Source organism: Rhipicephalus microplus, chromosome 6 (assembly GCF_043290135.1).
Source record: "Rhipicephalus microplus isolate Deutch F79 chromosome 6, USDA_Rmic, whole genome shotgun sequence".
NCBI classification, from domain to species: Eukaryota; Metazoa; Arthropoda; class Arachnida; order Ixodida; family Ixodidae; genus Rhipicephalus; species Rhipicephalus microplus.
Window position 1 is genome coordinate 129,465,215 of NC_134705.1, and position 14,181 is coordinate 129,479,395.

Sequence of the window (14,181 nt, forward strand, 5' to 3'; positions counted from 1 at the left end):
GTCCGAGTTAACTCGTACCCACACGCAATGCAATCGCGCCAACCGGAGCAACATTCAAGCCTCTCAGGGACGCCGGCTGAAAACAGATTCACCTAGCGACAGCCTAGGCCTAAGCCCTAGTTGGATTGTGACCAAAGCTACGCTTTGCTTCATTCGCATTTCTATTCATGGCGGCAGTACATGCGGGAATGACTATAGTGTCGAGATGCCATCCGTTGAAAAAAAAAGATATGGGAATAAATGATTTCTGATTCTTTCGTGTGGGTTAGGTTCAGCGGTATAAGCCATTGGAATTCCTGTTTCGGAGCATTTAACAGTAAACGCAGGGGATACATACACTGATGGCACCTTCACGTAGGTGCTTTCATTAGCTGTATGCTCTGAAAGTTTTATGCTCGGATGTCTTGCCCGAGCTCATGTCTAATCCGTGTTTTTGGTGTTGCACTGGCTATATTGCAGTGCATGTTCATGTACTGTAATCTATATTACATTGCCTGATCAATTTGTCTGATCGATATATACATTGCCTCATGACACACAAATCTAATGGGACAGCAGTCCACTGAAGTAGTTTTTGTTTTTTTCGCAAGGAAAAAATTGTGAGCATGGAAAACGTCAGCGAGCCTGAGTACGAAAGCCCACCAGGGTCGGACCTCAGCAGCGAGTTGGGAGGCGGCAACGCCAACACCACTGTTCCTCTGACCACCGCACCCGACTCTGCTGATGGCACCAGGAATGAAACCGACGCCGTGGAACGGTTCGTGCCAGTACGAGCGAACCAGGAGGATCACAACGAAGACAGCTCGGTCTCTGATCCCGGACCACCATCGGAGGTTAGCGCATATTTGATATCTTGGTGCTGCCAAACAAAGTCAGCTTAACTAAGCAAAGTATAGGCGATATTTTTTAAGTCTTTACCTGTAGTGTTGTAGTGTTGCTATTATGGCATAAAATACGAATCGATTAAAGTTGACGGAACAAAAACTTTTCCGCCGGTAGACATCAAGCCCATAACTTGCTGATAACGTGACAAATGATCTAATATTCAAACTACGGCGCCAGCCACTTTCGACTCTCAGCGTGCAATGCTCGAAGTGTTAATCAAGCCGCTCGTATACACCTTTCTCGATGTAACATATACGAATAAGTTATCAAGGTTTATTCACATTGGTTTTGTATACAGTGAAGCGATATAGAAACTAGGATATCTATGTCCAACACTAACGACCTCTCCAAAGACTACTACATTAAACTGTCACTTTAACGAGCGTTGATTTAACGAATACATCAGAATAAAAACTTTTATAATATCTCTAGCGGTTTTCTCATGAATCCTACGAAAAAATCTTTCGGTGAAACGAAGAACAAAACAGTTAATATCTGAGACAAACAAACGTTTATGTTTGAGATCATTTAAATACAGTTCTGCACTCTTCGGCAACGGTGTGGCCAATGCGTGGCGCCCCCAAATCGCTCATATATCAGCAGTGGTGAAAGATCGCTCGTGCAGCAGTGCCTCCACGGCAAAGCGGCCATGCGGAAGACGAAAATAGGCAACGCGCGATTCAGTACTTGCGCGGAGTTGTCAGATTTTGAAAATGCTTGCAATGATCGTCCAAAACCAAAAGCGAAAAAGTGCGACGAACATGTCTTAATGGCTGATAGAATCAGAGACCATAACGCTTGCAAATCTATATAGGATACATTAAAACGTTGCGAGACTTCGCGTTATGGCAACAAGTTATGCCTGAGACAGTGTGCAAAATCGTAACCTCTCTAGACGGTCTTGTATCTTACGTTAAAGGACAGCAATACAACTGAAAACTGCAGAATTATTTTTAAAATATTTTTTTCACTTTAGGTGCCTGACTTGTTTTCTCTTAACATGAATGGTGCTTCGTATTCTTGTGAGTATTCACTTTTAGTGAAATTGCAGTTAAGTTAACAATTTTCTTTGGTTCCTTGAAGTCCACTTAGATGTGAGTTGATTTTAGGGGCTTTTATGATAATACATTTTACTGTTGAATGCGCATCTGTAATAAGCACTGCGAAAGAACGACTAGAAAAATTGAAAGAAATAAACAGCACACTTACATGTCACCGTTACGATCACGACTTGTTAGAGTCTCCTGTGCTTCCATCATGAAATTTAGCGCCACGATCTGGACGTCGCCGGATCGAATCGTTAAATTTCTTGCCCTGCATCTTCAGTTTTTCAGCTACAGTCTAAAAAAGTCACTCTTCTTTGTGCGTCCACAATTAGTTGAATTTGGCGCCTTTAGTATACCCACACTGGCATTCAGCGGTCTGACGCAAGGTTGATATTTAACAAGTTGAGTTTCCTTCATGTTAATTCCGTATGTTTCTATCCGCCATCCAAGACAAATGTTCAGGAGGACGTACCCTCACTTTAGGGCCAGGTGTACCGATTTACGTGTTTATTGCTTTATCCAGGCTGTGTACAATCATTATTACTTTACCTTGTTCATTTAGTTTGATGAACGCCCTCCTTTTGTGGCGCTTAACACGCTCAAGAATTTAAAATAAACAAATAAATGTTATGGTAGGCAGCCTAAGAGCTTCTTACACTCCTGAGTCGACACAAAAGTATTACCTGATATAACAGCAATGGATTGATGTAATACCGTTAAAAGGTTGGCATGTTATTTTTTGTTGAGGTTTTTCGTTGAGTTCGGTTGAATGAAGCCCAGGAATTTTGAGCTGCCGTGCACATTGCACTCCGAAGAAAATAACCGTACCCTGAGTGGGACATTCGGATACGTTGTCACATTTATTGTGTATTTGTTTTTACCGACATTAGAATGTTCATGGCTGCACCTACCTGTTTATGTGTGGGGACATTTATTGTGCATTTGTTTTTATTGACATTGCAATGTTCACGTCTACGGGTTTCTCAGTGTTTTGAGCAAACTCATTCCGCAAACAGGCACTGACGGGAAGGTTAAAGGTGTGTTTCTGGTTAACGTGGAAGGCTCGAGTCGTTGATGTTTGACATTATAGTAAAACTATTTTGAAGAAGCTGTCACTTTCTTTGCGTAATAGTTTCCCAGCTACAAGCTCAGAGTACGTGCGACCTCACTTGCTGCATGCATTATCAGTTTTGTAGCCAAGTCATGAAATAAGTAAGCTTAATCAATTTTATTAAGCTCGGTTTGTAGCAACGCACATGGCACGCCCGTGCTCGATACGCCCGGCAAACCGAATCGCACTTTGAGGCACTTAGCACCCTTAAAGGAGTATCAAGCAAGCAAGACGCCCCTTTGTCTAACAGAAATTTGCAATAGGCCGTAAGAGTGCGTTCTTTTATGTTGTTCTAGCTAAAACAACCTTTAGGAGTTAGGGTGTTTGGGTTATCCAAACACCCATGGCATATACAACCAAACACCTGATGGTAACTGGTTCTTGCTGAATAAAAGGTCGTTGAACCGTATAAGAGTCTAGATTACAAGATATGTATCATTTAGTGGTAGGTAGAACCTACATTTAATTTAGTACTGTTATGTAATATTTAGCATTCAGTTATAAGCAACAGGATTAACCCCCCCCCTTCACCTTCGTGCTGAACGGCGAGGTCACTGAATGCTGGGTTGTACCGACGCTCCGTGCATGCGTTGGTTTACAATACACACTGTTGTGTTCATGGATAAAGGTGTTTAGACCATGTAAAACAGCCATGGTATAGATGTTATGACACGCGAAAACACCCTTTTTCTGGGGTGTAACGGTGTTAGTTACAGGCAAAGCAAAAACCCCTTAAGGTTGTCATCTGGATTACTGTGCGGGGTATGGCATGATACGGCCACTCGTACGACTTAGGAACCATAGTTCATTACTCGTCCCATAGCTCATCCTTTCTTGACGTTTCTCTAGGTTGACGCCCTCAACGCCCGCAACTTTCTCGTGGAGGAGACCCTGCTTGCTGCTCTCGCCTACCAGCCTCGGCCCAGCGACGTGTTCACCGTCAGCTACCCGAAGTGCGGCTCGGCACTCCTGCAGTTTCTCGTGTTCGGCGTGCTGAATCGGGGTGAACCGAGCAAGAACTTCGAGGACTTCGCGGCGCGCACACCGTACCTCGAGTGGATGGGCATCAAGTCGGTTCTGGAAATGCGGAGACCGGGCGCGATCAAGACTCATCTGCCTTTCGAGAAGAATCCACACAGCCCGCATGCCAAGTGAGTACAGTTCATCTCGGACAAGCGGAGAGGCTAGGCCTTGTAGGCAAAGAAGTGGAAGAAGAGAGGAAAAAGAGTGGATTGAGCGGTGATAATTATCAATGTGAAATTATTCAGAAACGTTTATGGCCTTGAAAATGAAAGGAAGACTGAAGAAACGAGAGGAGCAGTAAATACAAAAAATGGAGAGTGAACTCAAGTGAGGTTTTGTCTAGAAACAAGAGCTCGCAATGCAACATGTTGGGCTTTCTCTTCGCCTTCCTTTGTAATCTGTTTGTTTTCCGGATGTATATCTTTTTCTGCGAATAATCAGAAGTATTCTGGGCTGAAAGATGGACAAGCACAGCGCTGCCAAACCGCAGTGCCGCGCGTCTATCAACGGGGTCGACTGGACGGCACGCACAACACCATTTCTACTGCTTGCCACTGTTCGCGTTTCATTTGGTGCACATAGTACTTAATGCGTTGATTTCTTTTGGCTGCTGTCTGGTCAGTACAGCTTTGGGCGCTCGCTTGTAGGAACAAGGCAAATGCTCGAGCAGACCTCCTCACTGCGTATGATGGCAGCCTGTCATCTGCCCAAAATTGTAACTTCACCTATTTCAGGGGTGTCACAACAAGAACGACAACGATCATTTTTATGTACGTATCATAGTGATACAACTCTCCGCACCCTCAGTCATAGAAAGCGACGCACACCAGCATAAGAAATCGCTATTGCCGAGCGTCAAGTGAGGTGCAGTTATTTGAACACGATGGAGAAGTGGTTCTCCTCCATGGATATTTCAGGTATCCCTTGTGTGCCAGTGGAAGTGAGTGGGAAACCGTGGCAGCAAAGGGCGTTGGGAGGATCATATATGAACGTACTTTTCAGCGCGAAAAAGCCTCATTTTTCTTTGGCCAAACAAACGCGCCACGCGAATTCGATCTTGATAGCTTGTCAATTAGTTGTAATGTCTCCACCCACATTCAATTCGTTTATAGCAGTGTTTGCGCTTCAAGTCTGCAAGCCTTGAAAGTGTATGCCCGCGTGCATATGTCGTGGAAGACTGCTAGAAAAGCTTTACAGCGTTCTAATGCAAAAAAATGCGTAATCCAGCCCCACCACAATGATAAAATATCATGCGGGCAGCGAGGCCTACTAATTTTTTAAAGAGGCTGTTGTAAAGGCATAATACTTCTCCAAAAACGCGTTGCCACCATTGATTGGACATTATTTTCAAAATTCCAAACCAAACCCTCTGGTTGCTTGCAATTCACATTCCCAAGGATTCACCACACAGTGGACACGACCGTAAGTTAGACACCTCGTCAAAAGCATCATGAACAAATGAAACGGGCTGGCTCAGTGAATACGACAGGCTAAGCCTGATGCAAGCTGTCCCCATTAGCTGCGTCACGTATTGCACGCTGTAACTCACTTTGAAAATTAGCGAAATAAAATTTAGAAAAACATTATCTTAACAAACACAACCAAAGCCCTCTTGGCATTTGACCCCCAAGGCTGCTACTACGCGTCCAATTAAGATGAACGTCCACTGCACCTGGCATGAAAAGCGCGTAAAAACAGCCAGCTGGAACGGCTCAAGCTCACGATTACAAGTAGGATGGTACTCCACTACCTACATTGCAGCACAACGCACATCGCCGATGTGGCGTGAAAAAAGTACATTCCACTGAATGTTAGAGGGTCCCTGTCAACCGCGCCTATGCCGCGCAACACGCACCCTATTTTTCACAAACGCAGACGAAAGGCTAGAGCCGACGCTATTGAAGGAAGTTCAAGGAAGATGTGGACACTGCATTACAGTGTCGCGGCCAAGTACCAGCGTAAAACGCGTACTCTGTCAGCGTCGTAGGCTGTCGAGGCCGAAGGTTATCGTCGGCTATGCTCAAGACATTCAATTCAAAATTTAGATGAACTGGAAGAAGCAGCATTCGTTCTGGCGAGCACCCCGTGTACAGACAGACGCCGCGATAATCTTCACAAATTCGCAAGGTGCCTGCAGAAATTATGCAAATGGCCACCTTTTAAGCAAATGCACTCAATATCTTGAAACGGCGATAGCCTTTACTTCCTCACGCTTGCGTATATTGATACCATTGATAGATATGTGGGGTTTAACGTCCCAAAACCACCATATGATTATGAGAGACGCCGTAGTGGAGGGCTCCGGAAATTTCGACCACCTGGGGTTCTTTAACGTGCACCCAAATCTGAGTACACGGGCCTACAACATTTCCGCCTCCATCAGAAATGCAGCCGCCGCAGCCGGGATTCGAACCCGCGACGTGCGGGTCAGCAGCCGAGTACCTTAGCCACTAGACCACCGCGGCGGGGCCGTATATTGATACCAGGACACGAGTGTGCGAAGGAAAATGAAACGGCCCACGCCAGTGCCCGCGAGCACGTTCATTGAGCTGCTACATTAGGCTGCTACCCAACACTTGAGAAGGAAGCTGTTCAATACACCTATAGTCGTCCCTACTGCAACACTACAGACTGGGGTGACAAGTGTATACCCTGCTCCACGCCCAGAACTGACAAGAGTGCGTGATATTCAGATGTCTGAAGAAGCAGCACATACACACACGGAACAGTGATTTACCGTTTGTAATGCCCTAAGAAACATGTTTCCACTCTGCAGCACACCGAATAAAAATTCTGGCCCTTTTTCCTCTTGAATGCCAGTGGCATGCGAACCGCAATATGCAACGGGAGATGACTGCGCCTGAAGCAGGATGAACGAATGAGGACCACCTAACCGTAACGTGGCAGGCGAATCTAGCCCACGAGAAGCTGGAAGAACACCGACACGCCGTGGCTAGTGCCAAGAGGGTAATCGCCACCAAAGAGTTCCTGAAATTGGCAGTGCTCCATGCTCAGGGTGATAGCGGACATTACTTCATAAGCTGTTTCGAGAATAAAGTTTATATCTTTTTTTTCGAGGATAGGTTTCACGAAACCCCAGAAATGTCTTCGCAGAATGCCGTATGAGAACCACTGAGTAAAGTGTGTCATGGTGTCATTCGGCACTGCTGCCGATCGTCTCATGGCCACTTCGTGTACACGTTAATGTTACCCATGAGATTCTGTGTTTCCCGGAATTAATTATTACATGAAGTGAGAATGCAGTACACATGTTGCGCTCACCACAACAAATACATTAATATAGTTTAGGCGCTCACAAAAACGCCAGCCACTTCTTTCGCTTGGCGTCTTTGCAATTTCATCACGGTTTCTCAATAGGCCTAGTCCTGTGTATACACGGTTTTGATATGACATAAATTGTGAATAGCAGACAATTACATGGTGTCGTCACGCTTTGACTCTTCCGCGTACTTGCACAGGTACATCTACATGGCTCGAAATCCTTTCGACTGCTGCGCTTCCTATTACACGCATATGAGGACTATGCCCTTGTCCCGTCCCGAGTCAGCTAGCTTCGACATCTTCTTCGATGCCTTCCTCGAGGGAAAGGTCATTTACGGTGACTACTTCGACCATGTCTTGTCATGGTAAGCCATTATAACGTGCTCAAAACAAACGTTGGTTTACAGAGTGTATATACGGGTTATCACCTGATAAAGTATTTCTCGGTTTCATGAACGCAAGTGTCCCCGCAGAAAATGTACTTTATTGACTTCTTATTTTGCATGGTGCTCAGAGCAATCAGTGGACTTCTTTCATCTTGACCCTGGTTCAGTGGGGTCAAACTGATTCGAGCTAAGGTGCTGGAGTCACAAACTTTACTACCGCTAGAGCCGGGACAGTAATGGTTCAAGAAAAAAAAAAGAGAGAGGCGAGGGAGGGTCGTAACAAAATAATATCAAACGTTGCCATTTCAAATAACGCATTTCTCATATCTCTTATGTAGATATTTTCTGAGATGGACTTGAAATCAGGTATAAAAAAAAGTCTCACGCTGATCTTTGTTCTAATAAATGTGCCACCAATTCTAAATAACAGAGATTTCCTTCCACGTTTATGTTCCAACATATTTCGTCTGGAAGACAACCTCCTGAAAAAATATTCTTCGGGACAGTTTCGTTTCTGTAGCTTACTTGAAAAAGGGGTTTTCACTCGCACTAAGCTTGTAAACACGTGGCATCAAGTTGTAAAGTTACAAACATTTTGCTCCTTGGGTAGCAGAAGGCCGCTAATGAGAAGTCCGCGGCCCCTTCTTGAGGCCCCTGCAGTACAATAGCCAAGATACGCATGCTGATAAGGCTGCTTGAGAAGGCCATAGCGTAAAAAAATAGCAAATGCGGCCTTACTTTTTATTGGCTATCTTGTAGCGACACTCACCTCGGCGTTTGTATGACCTGGTGTACTATTTCGGTTAAAAGCATTTATTCGCAGCACAAAAGCGTATTTACGAGACCACTTTGAAGAGCGGGGTTCAGATATGTTCCGCCAGGTGCCGCATTCAACTACCTGCTCAAAAGGGATCATGTGCTCTTAATTGAGGTCCTTCAGTTATTGTTTTTTTTAATTCTTATGAATGTTAAGTGCTCATCATGATAAAGAAACTTTTGTTTCGGTATCATAGGTATCCGTTGAAAGTCCCTATATTATGTACCTGATATAAGAGGAAAGATGAAAGATAAGAGGAGCCAAGGTTATAAAGCGTACCTTCCAAAAAAAGAGATAACTATAGAAATAGAGAAAAAAATGCAAAAAGAAATAAAAAGAAGAAGAGGGAATCAGCACAAGCGAGAGGGAAGTCGACAGAGAGAAAAACAAATGGTGGAGATAAAAAGAAAGCAAGCTTCTCATTGTGTAGTGACCAGATACCACACCACTTTGCCGAGCCGCCCTTGCGTAGTGGCTAAGCTAAGCCCACCGACGGAAACACACTCTAAAGGAAAAAAGAGGCCTTTGATCGTCTGGGCTGTCCTAATGTGGCACGTTTATAAATATTAGGAGAGGCATGTTGACTCTTTTCTGAGTCACGCGACTCTAAGAAGAGAGCGTAAGCACTGCCGGAATGTTAAGTGCCTTTTTAAAAAGAGAGCCATATGCGTGTTCCGTAGGATTACGCAAGAGCAGAACAAACAATACTTACTTTTTCCAAACGTAAATTGCGCTTAACCACCAGGTGCCGCATCTATCTTAGGTGCTCACGAAAAAAAAAACAATGTGCTTGTCATTACGTCGTTCAGCTAAAATTTTATTTCTTCTGATTATTACAAATAAACTTACGCTTTGGTATCATAGGTATGCGTTAAAACTGTTCTATAGTATGTACCCGATATAAGGAAATTGATTTATATGTCAGGTTCAACGTTCCAAAACACCAGATGTATATGAGAGACGCCGTATTGGATGACTCCATGAAATTTCGACCGCCTGGGGTTCTTTGACGCGCACTCAAAGCTGAGCACTTGGGCCTACAGCACTTTCGCCTCCGACGAAAATGCAGCTGCCGCAGCCGGGATTTGATCCCGCGATCTGCGGGTGAGCAGTCGAGTAGCTTAGCCACTAGAACACCGCGGCGGGTCGACATCAGGGAAAGAATGAGATATAAGAGGAGGCAACTTAGTAAAGCATAGCCCAGAAAGAATGAGATAGAAATAGACAGTTAATGAAGAGAGAAAAGAAGATGGGCGTGAAATCAACGAAAAAGAGAGAGAAGTAGAAAGAGAGAAAAAAAACGGTGCAGATTGAAAGTGAGCAAACATCGCATCGTCTAGCGACCAGATACCACATCACCTGGCCAAGCCGCTCATGCACAGTGGCTAAGCTACGCCCACCGATGGAGACACACTCTAAGAAAAAAAAAATTCTTTGACTCTTTCTGGGTACTCCTGACGTTCCACGTATAGGAAACTTGGAAGATACATTTCGACTCTCTTGTGGGTCCCACGATTCTGATAATAGAGTACAATGACTGCAAAAGTGTCAAGTGCCTCTCTAAAGAGAGTCATATGCCGGTTCCGTGATTACAAAAGAGGAGGCAAGTGACAAATTAGTTTTTCCTAAAGTGACTCCCGCACAACCTCCGCTCTATTGTACATAGCCTAGCTGCGCCTGATCGTCTCTACAGATTAAATTGCGTACTGCTCGGAAAGCATGCATCTCGAAGTTACACGCGTCAGTCGACGGGCAGCATGACCAGCGGCAGGCCCACTTCACTGTGGCAAGTCTTATCAGCCCTAACGCGAATCGCAGTGCCAAGTCCTGCATTTCACAGCACTTTTTCTGAATGTTTCCAAAGTTGAAATCGAGTTCTCGACAGGAAGTGTTTGGAAGAGAGCCAAAAGTGCGACTCGTTGCTTGTACTACTAAAGGGTAGACGTTCAAGTATAACCTAGAGAAACTTCAGAAAACAGCATAATATAATAAAACCTTGCCCGTAATTAGTTCTGCCATGGCAAGCAGTGCTTGAGCATACCACCGCCGTTCCCGCAATAGCATTGTCTCAGCGCCTTTAATGCCCTCATCCCAGCCATTAGTGCTGAGACATAATATCCACATGACAACCCTATGAGGACATTCTTGCCGTGGTTATGTCCCTGGTTGCTGATTATTGGAATAACATAGCCACGTGGTCTCAAGCACCTGCATTTGCTGCTGTTCGTGAGGCTAGCACACTAGCTCTGAATTGATGTACTTTAGTGACTCATTCATTGTTCTCATGAACACTCTTGTGCCGTTCACCCCTCCCCCAGGTACGACCACAGAAGTGATCCGAACGTGCTTTTCGTCACCTACGAGGACGTGAAGAGCGACCCCAGAACTTCAGTCATTCGTATCGCGGACTTCGTCGACCCGAGCATCGGCAGAGAACTTCGAGAAAATTCGGTTCTTCTCTCGAACGTGTTGAAGATGGCTAGCGCCAACAACATGACAACGACCTGCCATCAGGGGATCCGATCCATACTGGGCGACGAACTCTCCCTGGCCATCGGGAAAGAACAAATCACAACGGCCGAGTTCTACAAGAACGTGTTCGCTGAGGCACTGGAGGTCACCGAGGCCTCGGATTTTACGCGTACGCCTGTATGCGGCAGGTGGAAGGAGTTCTTCAAGCCTGAGCACGTGCAAAGGATGTATGAGTGGATCGACGAAAAGACGGCCGGAAGTGACGTGTTTAGTATCTGGAGCAGCAGCGACTTACCTCGATTGAATCCCGACAATTTTCAGTAATGGGAAAAACGGTTCCTTCGAAATTAAAAGTTGCGATTCTACCTCCAAATCAGGACACTGTTGTGGCAAGAGGGGATTGGTAAAAAACTATAATGGAAAAAAACTGACGTTGATTACTCTTTGCGTCAAATAAAAATCGTGTTGAACTAATCATTCCAATTGTTTACATCACGTCAAAAACACGTTAGTAAAAACTATACCCTAGCCTTGCTGTTTTTCTGTGTTATTGAGCAATTTGAGTCACGAAAGCCTCTTAGTGAGGTACTGCAAATTCAAAACACCCTAGACCAACGAACCCACCCAATGAACCAGCTTTGTGAACATCACCAGTATTGAATTAGTAGTTGCGAAACCGTGATAGACAGCGTAGCCTTCTCTTGAACTAATTGATACCATACAGGGGAGGATATTTGCATCTGTGCAGCTGAAGTAACCTTCTTTTTGTTTCTTGGTGTTTGACTCGTCATCAACTTTTCGTTCGCTACTTTTTTTTTTTATTTTTACCTCTGCAAGCCATTCCTGGCGTCTCCTCAAGTGTATTTTTTAATTCTTTCAAAAAGTTCGTACGGCAAAACCATTGTGCGGAAGTATTTTCATAGCCCCAATAAAAAAAGTAGCTATGAAATAGATTCGCTAAAGTTATTGCCTCACAAACACACTAACGCAAAATTTTATAATCCGTCCAGAACGTGTGCAGTCACTAAATATTCTTCGTATCACTTGTACCTTTGAAATTGATATTAGGCGAACAATGCAGATGGAAGGTTACTTTGTTGTGGTTTTTCAATGCGGTGTCACGTCACGAAGTGGCAGCAAATCTATGCAAACATTCATGCGCAGATATACGTTAAACAGCCGCATAAGTGTTATATATTCAGTTGTTTACAATTGCATAACAATGTCACCAGCAAGATTGATGCTAGCAACACCAGAAGTGCTAAGTTGATATGAAGCGCTGGTGCTCGCGAGTATGGTAGCTCTGGAAATGGCTACATAAATAAACATAAGCGCATTGCTCCTGAATACATTTGGCGTTAACTCAACGTGCCGACTTTTTCATAGCAGTGCATATGTAAAGTTTGTAATATTGGATAGCCAGCACTGCAAACAGAACGGACGTTTCAGGAACACTATAGGGTCTATTAGAAAAGCAGTTCGAAACGTGGCGTACCTCTGTGGCAACATACTTGATTGCCTTGCAGAAGGCTGTAGTTCGATTCTTTCTGGGCCCTTGACATTTATTCTTTGCACTCATCGTACTAACGCTGGCCATTAGCGCTTCCTTTACGCTCACTAGTTAAAATCATCCAAGGTTGTACTCGGGTTCCCAAGTATATGCTAAGTGTGAATCACCTGTGGCACATAACCATCCGCAGGTATGTGGCACTCTTTGGCAGAAATTGTTTTCCAACGTACTCCATGGGTTTGCAATATTATTCATGTCATGACCAGCGAGTGGTATTCGTCACGCCGTCTTACCCTTTCATGGTAATATTTATTTACCCCATGTGAAGGGGGTGATCCCTACAGCACAAAGACATAGGTGGCTTGTTGCTGTCCAGATATATTGTGAACTCCATGCCTAGTGCTGTGATATGATATTTCAAATCAAATCAAATCAAATCAAACTTTATTTCAGGAATGCATACATTTACATGAATAAAATTCTACAGTACAGAGGAGGTCCCGAAGTTAGAAAACTGTCGGGGGGACCTCCGTTAGAGAATAAGTCAAGTGCGATAACAATGCAGCAAGCAGTGAAAAACACTGGTTGGCGCATTTGGTTGGCGTTTTCTCCAGACCTTCGACCACCAGTCGGCAGCGTTTTCAGATCATGATCAAAAACCTTTGCAGAGCCTTCTTGAAGTACCTCTCACGAGCGAAACGTGATAACATAGTCGGAGGTCTTGACCACACCGACTTCATAAGCTACAGCCTCTCTTCACTTTTGGGAGGACACTTGAACCAGGCTGCTATCACAGGGGAATATGTGCAAGTTACATTCACCATATCTCGCACATACGTGGGATAACCTACGTTTGACTCTTCGCAAGATATGACTAAACTGACTCTAAGTTTTCACAGGGGGCGGAAGCTCCCTACACCTCTCATGTGAAAGTTCTCGCATGCTATAGAATATATGAAGCGGTAGCACCACTTGAACCACTGGCGGTTGCCGGGCATTCTTCTAAAATTAAATCAAGGACTAAACATTTCTTTCATGACATCACTGATGAGGCCAAGAAATAGAGGGAAAGGACGAAGAATCAAAAGAAGGAGGGTCACCGCGGGATCCCTCAGGGAGCCCGCATGCAAGCGGAAAGCGCTCGTGCCTTCTTTTGGACCCGCCCACCACTTGGGCGATGTGGCCATTCCCAAACTTTAGGTTTTTTTAACTTTGTTGGCGTGTTCTGAAGAAGCGAAAGTTCAGCTGAGTGATTCCTCAGTAGGACGAAAGCGATCGTCATCAATAAAATGGCATTTTTATTGACATAGATGTGCTGTAAAACAGACGTACTCATAGTGTCAAAGTGACAATCCAAAAAAGCAGCTTAATCTTACAATTGACATACGGACATAATGAGCAAACATTGAACCCAAACATTGAACCCATTGAACTCAGAGCCCTGGCGCAGTCAACACAGCTCAACATCCAACCACTGTGAAATATAGAAAAAGGCGTTTTCAACATATCAGGGATACATTTTTTTTACAAGTATTGTAAGATAGAAAAAAAAACGATAGTAAAGGAGCAATTTTTCAAGCCCATTTATAATCTAGTTTAATTAGGACGAGACGTTTTTATTGTGGAGCAACTAAGTCAGTCAAAACATC

General features: G+C 44.4%; 1 protein-coding gene across 1 annotated transcript; it reads left to right on the forward strand.

Moving 5' to 3' along the window:
* Nucleotides 1–595: 595 nt before the first annotated feature.
* Nucleotides 596–11,494, forward strand: LOC119168476 (sulfotransferase 1E1). The gene is made up of 4 exons (XM_037419878.2): nucleotides 596–833; nucleotides 3,892–4,193; nucleotides 7,545–7,712; nucleotides 10,869–11,494. The coding sequence occupies exons 1-4, from the start codon at nucleotides 606–608 to the stop codon at nucleotides 11,344–11,346; spliced, it is 1,176 nt and encodes a 391-aa protein (XP_037275775.2). The 5' UTR covers nucleotides 596–605; the 3' UTR covers nucleotides 11,347–11,494.
* The last annotated feature ends 2,687 nt before the right edge of the window (nucleotides 11,495–14,181 follow it).